Consider the following 13,460-nt stretch of genomic DNA (forward strand, 5'->3'; position numbering starts at 1 on the left):
TTTGATAATCAGTAATTTGCCGGGTTTTTTTTATTTTTGTTTTTATTTTTTAGTGATGCATGTCTGTCACTTTGCGTCACAGCTCTGACAACACATCCGTTCAGCCTGGCAGCCTGGATGTAACTCAGCCCACTGTCTCAATCAGCCATTTGACCTGTGGAACATAGAGGACATGACCCACAAATGCAACTTTTTCTGATTTTATCATTGCTCTGTCTTGAGAGCCTCAAAGGCGTGGTATTATTTTATCTTGTACTGCCTTTGCAGACTAAGCGGAGCCATCTGGGTAGATTAAGTAGATTCTGTTCACCAGCCTCAATGATGTACATACAACAAAATATTTGTTCATGTGTACATTTCCTTAGACAAGTTTCAGAATAAAATAATGTTACCTGCTTCAAAATGGGGAAATGGTACCATACTTTAAAAACCTTTTTTTTAAAAAAAATTGGGATCTTACACCCAGGCCAAATTTATCACTCTGAGTTTTAGTACTTTTTTGTCCAGACCCATGGACAATACTTCATCTGTGTTTAATGTGAAGGTGGAAACTTGTGATAAAAATGTTTATCTTTACATGTACCTAGCGCATATCCAAATTTTGTCCACAGTTCAGACTGCCTCGATTTTGAATACAGGCTATTTACTGCACATGATATTCAAAGTTAGGTAGTGATGCTCAGCCTGTGTGCGGAGGAATGGAAAAAATGATATATTTGCATAGATTCATTTATTCAGAAGAGTGATCTCACACTGCTAAGCTGTTGGAATGTTTACATATTCACCATAAACATCACATCAAGTCAGGTTTGCTATGTACAAAGTACAGTATGTGAAAAGGCCTTCCATAGCCCTTCAAAGCAACAATTTGCAAATTCTTTAGATTTTACATTGTGTTCAGCTCTAAATAGTTTTAGCAAAGACAATTTCTGAAGTGATGTTGTGGCAGAGCCACTAAGAAAGAATAATGAGCTCAGTTTGTACTGATTGCTTATCCAGGCCAGATTAACAACAGATTAATGAAAGTACTGATACAAATCAAATAACTACACAATCACGCGCAAATAGTTATGAGTACAGTCCACAAGTTCAAAAATGCATTTTAGCTGTGAAACATGGTGTTTCCACCTTCAGATTGGTCACCTACACTTTGTTTTAGAGAAAGAGTTGCACCCAGTTTCAACTTCTTTGCTGCATTGGCTTACATGTGAGGCTTGTCTCAGTGGTCTGGGCATAATTGTAATTTTTTTTAGCTCAAAAACTCTTGGTGTCAAGTTATATCCCAATGCACAAATAAATTAAAAGGCTGGTTTCGCTCACTTCAGTTTTTGAAGTTGAACAGGCGTGGTAACTCGGTAACATTAATTGGAAACTTGTCTGTCATTTACAAGGCATTCATTTTGCTTTGGCACACAAATAATGGTGCAGAAACAATAATGACTAAAAAAGAAACCATTATACCACAAATGAGATTGGCTGAATGGCCATCAAATGGACCTCTTCAATAGTTCTTGGAACAACTTACAATCTTACTATCATAGACTCTTGACAATTTAAAATGAATTAATTTCATTAAAAGTGACATGGTTATTGGAGTTGTCTGAATATTTGTCCCCTTACAAAGAAATATGAGGCTTAGTGTCATCTTAGTCATCAATTAATTCTAGTTTTGCATAACTCCACCAGTAATAACATAACTTTTGGCTCTCTTGCACACCTAACATCCCAGCGGTGTCTTTCTCTTACAATTATATCAGTTACCAAGGTCATTGTCAAATTTTACATCAGGTTTCTGATCATCTTAGTGTTCATTAGCGATCGACTTTGTGAATCAGACCTGTATTGAGTTTCATTAGCATAAAATGCTATTTTGGTGCTGAAATGTATGTATCTACCTCACATCCGTCCACTGTGGGTGCTTTTTGAATCATTTGTAATTTCTTTCAGGTACTTTCCTTTTGGTAACTGGTTCAAAAGCCGTGTGATACTGGGTAGTGAAATAAACAGGCCCATGGAAACAGATAAAATATCTGAGTTCAAAATATACTCATCACAATTGTGTTTTCAGAATAAATTCTGCTATTTTACATTTGAAGAGGATTTCTTTGGATATGGATAAACTACCCCCACAGGTTTTAGCAGGTCACATAAAATGGAAATTTCCCTTTGTGAGACACACACAAATCACACCAATTTTGCAAAGGAATAACATTGTTTCCAAATGTACCTTAATGAATTGTATTTCGCCAAACAACTGCGATCATTCATTCATTCTGCCTGACAGCGTTTCTCATGTGGGATGTTGCTTGGGGAGAGACGGTTTTTCGTGAACCCTGATTTCTAGGATTTTGCTGATTACAGGCTCTTCTCTTACAAAAAGGCCAACAAATGAGATGGGGCGTATGCATTATATAAGGAATGTCTGACTCGTATGTCAATATGTGAGAATTCTGCCAATTGTTAATAACAAAACCAATGTACACAATTCCAAGAGATTTTAATTATGAATGACCTGGCAGGAAGCATGGAGCAGGTAGCCTCATTTGAGCTCGAAGGCATTTAGATTGACAAGATTTATTCATATTTCACATTGCACTCCTAAGTACAGTCATGAATGCCATTGCATATGCTGTGCTGTTGCTTGGCATTGAGATCTTTCTCAGAAAACGTGTTTGGCAGAGGTGTATGGTTACATTCCGATCAGTACCAGTCAGACCTATCTGTTTATATTTATCTATATTTATCTTATCATTCATGTTTTATGCATACCAACCATAACATTGTATTTATTTTAAAAATAGACTGAACTATAAATAGAATCGTGGAAGAAAGCTCATTGGCCTACTTCTTTCCATTCGTCTTGTTCAAGTTGAAAAGAACAAAAGCAGTTTTGGAGGAGATAAGTAAATGTCACTCATGATAAAATGAAAGAAGATGAAGGATCATTTTTTTGTACGGCATTACAAAACAATACATTGTGATTGTTCTAGAATTACCAAAACCCTTGTTGAGAATAGGCTGCAAACAGTATCACTGAGAATTGTGTAAGAAAAACTTCAAGCTATAATTTCTTTCTTTTTTTGTTTTTTTTAATTTTATTTATTTTTTTACTAGTAATACTTTCATTTAAAAAATGGTGTCACAATTTTAGCCGTCCTTTTTATCTGTATTTTTGCACCATCTAATTGCATGGATAACAGTACTAAGTCAGCTGTTATATTTTATGAGATTGGTGAACATACTGGGGAAGGCTCTTTGACCAATTCCCCATCCAGAACCCTACAAGATCCTCTGGATTCTGCTTTTGGACTGCCCTCTTCAACTCAAGCTACAAGTTCAATTTTACGCACTGAAGCATTGCAAAAACACCCAATTCTGGTCACTTAATCAATTTGGATCAATTTGAGGTATGTTTGGGATTATCATCTTGGAGAAATATCCAATCATGGCCAGGTTTCCTATAGGGGTTAAACCAGGTTGTAAGTCAACCTCTTAATATCAAAGATCCACCCCCAGTTCCAAACTTTTTTGGAAACAGTTTTATCAGAACTAAGAGTGTGTTGCCATCCTTTGAACATAAAACCTAGCTCATTAGCTGTAGTATTTATTTTATACAGTTTAAAAAATATATATATTATTAAGGTTTCCAATAAGTCTGGAAGGAACTGTATGTATTCTTTTAATCACAGAAGACATTCATGGTAGATTCTGAGAGATGTCAAATCTAGGCCACAATTAAACAGCTTATTAAATGTAATTAATTGAGCCAACTTGTTAAAATGACCAGTTTTCACCATGGGTCCCCAGCCACTACTACTGTGAAATACCAGCCCAGGTGGTGATTAAGTTAATTAACAAACTGCTTATGGTTTGTTTGAAATGATCTTCACACACTTTTCTGAAAGTGTATTCTGGCCCATTTTCTGTGGGTTAAACCATATGAATCTCTCAGGGACATGCAGTCATAAGCTAGAAGGATTTTATTTGAAACACATACACAATTGTTCATCTTTTGTCCCCTGAAGGTACGAGCAATTTACTGGTGCTGGGTGACGTGTGCTGACGCACAGAAGAGGGCCAAGGAAATGCTGCCGTAGCAAATAGCAATAGTGGGTCGGGCAACAGAAGGAATTACAACTATTTTTAGCTCGTAGCGCTTTGTTAGCCTATCCTCTCAACTGCGTTTATTGAGCAATACCTGCATATAGCTCATCTTGCCTCGGATATTGCTCCACATCTTGTCACGTCACACCCAGGGTTGAACGTGCCAGTCTTCCTTCTATGTAATCAAATGTCAGTGACCAATCAGATCAGGTATCAGGTTGAGTTGCAGTAGGTCTGCTCCTCCCCAGACCACACCATGAACATAAAGAGCACAGTTTATCCTGGGCGAGACTTCATAAAGTCTGCTTTGGGGAAAGCGTCGGGAATAAATTTGCATAGAGCTTTTGCATTCAATCCCCAATGAAAATCAACAAAAATGGACATAGCACGTGTACATCATGATAACACATTGACGATTCTTGAGAAACAGAGGATCAAGTAAGTTTTAATATTTCTGGTGATGATGTATTAAGCTGCATTCAAGTTGTGACAGTGCCTGTATTTACTTGTTGTAAAACCAAGAATGTCTTCATGTACTAACCTGTGGCTATCTTGCACATCCAGACACAAAACCTGGAGGTCCATTTTACAGCACCGTTTGAAAAGCTCCTCCTTGGCACAGGAATCAGCCTCAAAAAAAAGATTTTGCAGGTACAAATTGTTGTCAAAACTGTGGTTCACTGTCTCAGGCATATAGGGTCAGGCCAGATGTACTAAGCCTTTTGCAAATACTTTCAGGCACAGATATGACGCATTCTGCCACAGAACAATACATGGTTACGTATTAAACTGGCTCACAGGGCTCTAAGTGCAGTATGCGTCACTCACATGAGTCATCGCAAGGTGTGCATTTCTTCTTAATGCAATGTATTTAAGGGAGAATCGCGCAAATAACACATGGCGATAATATAAGTGTTGCGGATTATTCCATTCTGTTGAATGAACTAAAGTTTGAACAATTAACAAGGGTCGATTTTTGTGAATGTAAATTTATTCGCCTCTAAAGAGCAGTCAAGCTCTTTGCAACATTACACTCTGGCATCTGGATTAATTCAATCAACAATTGCCACCAGAGCTGGAATATCACTGCTCACATTTTGTGCAATGTCTGTAGTGCTGTATACGCTCTTACGGCACATCAGCAGATGCATACATTTTCCCACATCCAACAAGTTTTTTTTTTTGTTTGTTTGTTTTACTGCCTTTTAAGCTCTGCTTCATATGCAAAATGCAATTAATAGGCAGTCCCATTGTCAAATTAGCTGTAGTCTCAGTAAATAAGACGTTAATTTTACGCAGACTGTGAATATACGAATATACCCATATCAGGCAACAATTTCACCCGTAGTGCTGTCTGGCTGTTTTTCAGCAACTTGTAATTCTTCAAGACCCAGGCTTGTTTCTGCTTGTTTACCCTCATAGCAGCTGTGTGCTTCAGTATACATGTTTTCTCTCCAATGGCAGACTGTCTATCGAAGAAATAAAGCAATGGGAACTCTCCCTTGAAAGACTGCTGTCCCACACCTGTAAGTTTTGGTTGGTTCTATTACTCTATTACTTGTATCAATGCGGATGTACTCAACAAATCTCCCATGTTTTAAATAAGGTCACTTTTCATGATTAAGGCACTGGGTCTTGTAACTCAGGTTGCAGGTCCAAATTCCATGGGGTTGTGCAGTTTGGCCTTTGAGATTATTGCACTGAATTGCTAGAGAAAAGCATCCAAACTGTGCAGATGGATAGTATGTAAAATGCTCTGTAATTCGCTTTGGTACGGCTGTCTGAAAAGCAATATGAATATGCATAATAATAATAATTTCGGATTGTGTAATTGTTCCACAAAAAACATTTTGTCGTCCATCTGTTATGTGTAGATGGGCAAGCAGCATTCAAAATCTTCCTGCAATCAGAGTTCTGTGAGGAGAACATAGAGTTTTGGCTGGCGTGCGAGGAGTTCAGAAAGATCAAATCTCCAGCTAAGCTCGCCTCCAAAGCCAGCAGGATTTATGAGGAGTTCATCAGGAGCGAGTCCCCCAAGGAGGTGAGATTACATTAGAGAAGAACTTTAAATTGTAGTCATCAGAATTATTGGGCTATCGGGGATGAAAATGAGAAAGCCACAATATTAAAAAAGTCACAGTAACTTGCCTGGCTTCATAAAGGTTAAATAAAAAGAAAAATCAATAAAAAAAACACTGCAATTCTTTTGCAATGAAACTTTATAAAAAAAAACAAAAAAAATAAAAACATTAAACCGTAAGTAACAGGGAGACATCTGGGATTCAGGGAACCTTTTTTTTATTGTTGCCCCACAAATAATTGTATTAGTTTTATTCTTGACAAACACAGTTTAGCAATCACCAAAATTAACTTGTCAAACTGTGGGCTGGAAACAGACACTCTTAAATTATAGTCCCAATCAACGTTAAGGACAAATTTTGATTGATGCTCGGCCAGATACCTTCCATACTGGTTATTATTGTCAATTCAGTGGCAAATGTGACAAACTTGTCAATGGGATGCTGTCATTGTATAAAGGCTGGCCCATATGTCTATGATAATAAGGAATGGTCCCATTTTATAGAGTGTTGCGGAGTACAGATGCCAGAGTAAGCATTTAAATAGTGTTGTGAAATGTGATGCCATCCCAAAGTTTAACTGGCAGGGAATGTAAATTTTGCTCAGTGAACTAGGTTCACCCCTTGTTTTTCCATAAAGATGGAGAGAGTCATGGTTCAAAACCATAAGCAGAACTATTCCCCATTACAATCGGACAAAAGGACAAATATACATTGATATTGTGTGATTGTGTGATATAAATGTTTGCTGCAAAGAAGACATTTCCTAATTCCACTAATTTCTTTTTTCTCCATGCGTGTTATACTATAGATCAACCTGGATTATCACACAAAAGACTCCATTACCCAGAATCTCCAACAGCCAACTTATTCCTGCTTTTCTGGAGCCCAAAATAAGATATACTGCCTCATGGAGAACTCCTCTTACCCTCGATTCATTCAATCAGAGTTCTACAAGGACCTTTGCAAAGTGGAAGCGAGAAAAGGAACATATCTGAAAGCTTGAACTTAAATCTGTTGTTGGCAGATCATCGAAAAAAGCTTCCATGTTAACTCACGACCATAGTGAACTGAACCTGGAACTGACCATGACTTGAAAAGTATCTGGGGCTTTGGTAAGCACTAGAACTAGGGCTGCCACTTTCCAAATATTGAGAAAGGTCAAACATGGATGGTTTACAATCCTAACTCCATTTCAACTTTGCACAGTCATGGCCCTTTGTACAATCAGTTTTATTTTTGCTGAACAATTGCAAAGTCCTAAATTAACATTTTTTTTTTTTTTTATTAATACCAAGGCAATTTGCATTTGTGTATTTATAGAATGTATGTAAATAGGCCAACAATAAATGGACAAGTGTTCTTTTTATATTCTTGTAAAATTGTTAATGTAAAACTAACATTGTGGGTTGCATAATTAGGCAGACTTCATTGATGTTGTCGCTGACATGAAATAAACCTTCTCTTAGTTGCAGCTGGTCTGCAAAAATAATTTTTAAATGATTCATAAAGTGTATGAATGTTTACGTGTTTTAAAAACACAATTTTTTGACAATCAGCCTTGTGTTCTGATGCAGTGATACTGATGTCATTTCAATAAAAATGATGCAAAATGCTACAGATAAAAACACCATCACGTCATATATATCCACGCAAGAGATATGTACTTGAGCAAAGGACCCACCTTCCTGCTTAATAAAATACACTGCATTAACTAGCCAACTGTTTACCCACTGGATATTCAGATTAACACAAATCATGGATAATTCTCAAATTAAAATCACACATTAAGAATGAGTGTCAATCTAAATTCATCATAGACGTGGCTTCGATGGACCGGGCAGTGCCCCACGGGTATGGCAGCATGGCAAGTGGTTGTGAGTGGCAGGCAAGCACCAGGGCACGCTCTGTATAAGTTGGGGAGTAGTATAGCACTCCTGAGGATGCCTAATTGTTGCCAGTAAATTGCTGTATTTTTTTCACGACATTTTCCTAACAGTGTGGAAGAAATTATTTTTGTGAACTAATGATTTTGAGTTGTGTTTATTGATGTCTAGTGTATTCAATTTAAAATGTCTTCTCTATTCTACTTAGACTCTAAGTACATACTACTTAACCAGTTATGTTTCTCCATATGTAAAAACTTGAATGGTTTTATGCGATGAGTTTCAAGGCAATTTTCTACTTAAATCAACTGATGTGGGATTATGGCTCAGATTACATTTCATGAAATCGCATTCATTTCAATGGCATGCTAAATCATGTAAAGAGATGGCACTGGCAGACCCAAGAATGAAAAGGGAGAAGAGGCAGATGCAAAGTACAGAGACTTGGGGGAAGGTCATGAGTGTTGTAATCAAAGATAATCAATCTGTTCAGTCTGATGATTGAGTATAAAGTAGAGTAGCCTGCATATTCCTCTTAGGAGACTTTTACAATTCCAGTCACAACCTCTTTATTGAATTCAATGATTTGGTTATTTTCAATCAGTTCCATAGTTCAGTGTTGTAATGCTGACCCGTTAATGCTTAAAGATTGTGTATGTATTTCAGTGAATAACTAACAGAAAGGAATTCATGAGTTAAAATACCACAAGATTTGACCCCCAGCTTTTGTTTTTCACAACAGGCCAAAATTCACATGCAAATTGTAAGTATGTCCTGTGGCAGCAGCAGGGTCTATAAATGGAGGTAGTCTTATGCTTATAATATCAGCGTATTCACTCCAATTTACACCTCTCGCTTTCCATTTATTAGATTCATTCCAGTCTGTTCTCTTCTACTCAAGTCTAGTCTATTATTTTAGATAAATTATTTTTGTTAGATTATATTTCATAGAATCAACTTTTAAAATGCTCATAAGGTGGCATTAATTTAATGGAGATCAGACTTTAGAATCTAAATTCTAATATCATCTTAAGTGTTTTTGGGGTTTCTGTCCGACAAGAAAGTGAAAACAATTGAAGAACACAGTGGGCTGGAGCCTAGGGCTTTTTTCCCCTTATCGGTGGGAGTACCAGCATTGATGTTGATAGATTGTGAAGAACATTTTAGACAGGTTGAATATCATCTTGTTCTAATGTTATTTGCTTACCTGCAATGTCACATCAAGGGCACGTGAGCCTATTTGACTATGGCTCTTATTCAACAGTAGCACCTCTCTTTGTGCGGACTGTCACAGACATAGTTTATCGCTCACATGCAATCAGAAAAGCATTTAATGGAGTAGTTATTGCTTCATGACTAGAGCTAATTAAAGAGCCTGTTTTCTTTGTCTGATGGAACATATTTGAAATTCTTGTTAACATCACTGGTGTTGTGGAAAGCTACTTTCCACTCTCTTTGCCAAGTTTTTAAAAAATTAATTAATTAATTAAAAAATGCATGCTCACGCACGCACACACACACACACACACACACACACACACATATATATATATATATATATATACAGTGAGCACCATAATGTTCTTGTTTTAATTCTTGATTTGGCTCTGTACTCCACAATTTTAGATTTGTAATCAAGCAATTCACATGTGGTTAAATGCACATTCTCAACTTTTATTTAAGGTTATTTTTATATGCTTTGGTTTCACCCTGTAGAAATTACAGCACTTTTCATAAATAGCCCCTCAATTTCAGGGCACCATGTTTGGGACATATTAATGTTATGTTAAGGAAAGTAGTCATGTTTGGTACTTTGTCACATCCTTTGCATGCAATAACTTCCTGAAGTCAGTGACTCATAGACATCACCAGGTGCTGAGTATCATCTTTGGTAATGATCTGCCAGGCCTGTTTGTTCCTGCTTGTTTCGGTGACTATTAAGCACATGTTCAATTGGATCCAGATCGTGTGAATGACTTGGCCAGTCAAGAATTTTTCAATTTTAGACTTGGGAAAAACTTCTTTGTTGCTTTAGCAGTACGCTTGCAACCATTGTTTTGTTGTGCGATGAAGTGCCATGCAATGGGTTTGGAGGCATTTGATTGAACTTGAGCAGATAAGATGCTTCTGTACACTTCAGAATTCATTCTGCTGTTATCAGCAGTTGCGTCATCAATGAAGACAAGTGAGCCAGTACCCGTAGCAGCAGCCATATATGCTCAAACCATAACACAGCCACCACCATGTTTAACAAATGAGGAGCGGTGCTTGAGGGCCAGTTCCTTTCGCCCTCCATACTTTTCTCTTGCCATCACTGTGATACAAGTAAATCTTGCTCTGATCTGTCAAGAATCCCTTCTGCAGGCTCTTTTAGGTACTTCTTAGCAGACTGTGACCTGACAATCCTGTTTTTGCAGCTAACTAGTTGTTTGCATCTCACAGTCTAACCTCTGTAGTTCTGTTTGTGAAGTCTTCTGCGGACACATCCACTGCTTCCTGAAGACAGTTTCTGGTCTGTCGGACAGGTGTTTGGGGGTTAATGAGAAACACCTGCGAAGCCATTGTCCCAAACATTATGGTGCCCGGAAATGGGAGGAGTATGTATGAAAAGGGCTGTAATTCCTACATGGTTCAATTCACCCAATTTTAACCACATATTCATCATTTCCCTTAAAACAGTTCCTATCTATCTATATATATATATATATATATATATATATATACTCATTGGAGACTTTTCCTTCCATTAAATTAGCATTTCTCATTGCCCAAAGAAGGTTCATTAAGCTCTCCTCGCTGAAGGTCACAGAGAGTTGTTATGTTGGTTTTTCAATCAGTATTCTCAGTAGTTTATGGTCTATTATAATTAAAGGAGTGCATGCAGTACATGGAATCTAGATCCTAAAGACTAATTACCTTGCAACACAAAAACACCAAGCACAAAAAGAGGATTTGTTATCCCTTAGAAAGAGGCAAGTCAGTACAACCAGACTGTGGCCAGAAACCTCATAATCTGAAAGAAGTCTCTGTATATGCTGCATATAAAGTGCCTTCCCTCAACTCAAAATCTATGCAGGTTTAGCTGGTGGACTGAAAAAATGAAAATGAAAATGAGTGATAGAGAATCTGCATTGTCACCATTGTGGTAAATTTTCCGATGTGGAAAAACGTATACCTAACACATGATGTGTTCCCCATGGAATGCAAACAATGGCCACTCATGTGCACTGTGAGCTCAATATAGGCCCATTTCCTAGTTGGCATCATTCTTGGTTGGTATCTGATTAGATTTAATCATAGCATCCTCATTGCTCTCATTTTAAAACAGGCTAAACCTGGAATCTGAGACTTGCATGGGTTCAGTGAATGAAAGACCTATTTTCCAGTTTGCCTTGAAAATGAACTTTCATTTGAAAATTGCCTTTCGCTAAAGGTCAAATTAATCCAACAGTTATGTACTGCAAGAATTGCAAGGTGGATGCTACTTTTAACATGAGAACATCAACTGATTTGTTAAAATGAACACACATAAAACAAATTTTTAGTCACATACATATTACAGATGAGATGCTACCTTGTTAAAAATTACACACTTCAGCTCATAGGCATAATTTTAACATTGAATTTTGACAACCCCCACACCCAACTCTCAATTTGCATGTCTATATTTGGGACAGAGAATATGTAGAATGGGATTTGCCCACTCAAAGTAATTTCAGAAGAAACAGTATTTTATACATGTTAAAGCATATGCCCTGTATTCATATTAACATAGAAATTCATATTGAACATATATAATACAGACATTGTGTAAAAGCTCACTGAATCAGTAGAATAATCTGCTGAAAAAAAATTACAGGGAGGATGATTGCAAAGGCCTAGTTCTCTTTTTAAATTTGTTGGCCTTCACTTGTCAAACCCATGTTTTTGAAAGGTCATCGACTATGTAAAGGAAGCACTTCCTTTTGAGAAGTCAGCGCAAGAAGCAGACCCACACCGAATGCAGTGACAGCAAAACACAGACATGCAAGACAGGACCACACGGCTGTTAAAAAGCCACAGATATCAGCAACTCATCCTGAATCATGTGTAGGAAGTGCGTCGGTATCTAAAAGATTTGTGGAAGAAGAACAGCCATACACTGCCGTTTATCGGCACTGCATCAGCTTCACCAAATCTGCGTATTTCTGCGTCATCGCTCTGTTTGATCACTGATCACATACGGCATTGTAGAAAATGTGCGAGTATGCATGTGTGTGTAGTACGCTACTATGGTAACCTTTGTTTTCTGACTGTGTCGCAACCACAGGAAGTTTGTGCATCCCCTTTGTAAAATGGTTTTCTGTGCCATCGATGCCCTCCGTGCTTGCTACTTAGGAACATTGTTGAATTTTCTTGGGCTACATGCACGTGAAGTGGCTGTGTCCCACCCCCAAGCAACATTGTTCACATACTCGTCTGCTTATTTTCTGACGGGGACAGAGCATGGCTTCTCTTCAAATGATTCTGCCATTCTTCCTGGCTTCTTCGCGTCAGTCATGTCACTAGGCATAGAATGTATACTGCCCCTGCGGTTTACGCAGGTATTGCACCTTGTAGACACATAGCCTTCATTCTTGAGGAAGTGCACAAAGAATGCTCTGAATGGCCACAGGGCACGCATGACAGCCATCTTGCGTACGAGTTCACGTAATTTAAATCAAGTATGTTTCAAGCCTTAGACTTAGAAAGATTCAAATGGTCTCAGTGACTCAGGGGTTTCAGTGAGGTGTCACTGGAGGAGTGCACATGCTTCAGTTGTAGTGCTTCTTACATTGACTACATATGCCACTACAGGATGACTTTCAAGGGATGAAAATTTGTTACATGCCCTGTGCATCAATGTGACAAAATATATACACACACACACACAAAAAATACTTTGTGTGCTGTGTGCTCTGGGAAAGAATTACACAAGGAAAAAAAGACAAAGAGGGAGAACTTTAAAGTAGTGTCAGATGAACTATGAACAGATACAGTGGTTATATTATATTCTGTGCTAACAGTCATGTCAATATGAGCAAGCTTTTCTTATTCAGTAGATCTGTTGTTTGAGATGATATGCATTGGTCCTACAAGGTATGCAAATATGCCAGCTTTTTCCAATGGTTACTCATTTATTTGCTTTAAAAGATTTGAATGTGCTACTCTCTCAAAAACTCAAAATTAGCACGAAAATGTTAATCGTAGCACACAAAATCCAAATGGTCTTTCAAACTGATTTTATAATTTGTGGGAAAAACATTGACATTAAAAAAATATATATGTTGTTAGTGCTTTATTTGGCCAGGCATATGACCGGAAAGAGATAGATTTAGAGATGCATGGTGTGTCATGTAGGCTACTATGAAAC

At 37.6% G+C, this 13,460-nt stretch overlaps 1 protein-coding gene across 1 annotated transcript; it reads left to right on the plus strand.

Moving 5' to 3' along the window:
- The first annotated feature begins 4,349 nt into the window (after positions 1 to 4,349).
- Positions 4,350 to 7,810, plus strand: LOC135256593 (regulator of G-protein signaling 2-like). Its single transcript, XM_064338518.1, has 5 exons — positions 4,350 to 4,542; positions 4,669 to 4,755; positions 5,569 to 5,630; positions 5,979 to 6,145; positions 6,994 to 7,810. Exons 1-5 carry the CDS (start codon positions 4,481 to 4,483, stop codon positions 7,186 to 7,188), a joined length of 573 nt encoding a protein of 190 aa, XP_064194588.1. The 5' UTR covers positions 4,350 to 4,480; the 3' UTR covers positions 7,189 to 7,810.
- Positions 7,811 to 13,460: the final 5,650 nt, after the last annotated feature.

Source organism: Anguilla rostrata, chromosome 6, assembly GCF_018555375.3.
Source record: "Anguilla rostrata isolate EN2019 chromosome 6, ASM1855537v3, whole genome shotgun sequence".
Taxonomy (NCBI): Eukaryota; Metazoa; Chordata; class Actinopteri; order Anguilliformes; family Anguillidae; genus Anguilla; species Anguilla rostrata.

What these genes read in the sequence shown, in the direction of transcription:
- LOC135256593 (XM_064338518.1), top strand. Translation starts at nt 4,481, where the DNA reads ATGGACATAGCACGTGTACATCATGATAACACATTGACGATTCTTGAG. An exon ending in AAGACTGCTGTCCCACACCT is followed by an intron (nt 5,631 to 5,978) that starts GTAAGTTTTGGT and finishes TGTTATGTGTAG; the next exon opens with ATGGGCAAGCAGCATTCAAA. An exon ending in GGAGCGAGTCCCCCAAGGAG is followed by an intron (nt 6,146 to 6,993) that starts GTGAGATTACAT and finishes GTTATACTATAG; the next exon opens with ATCAACCTGGATTATCACAC.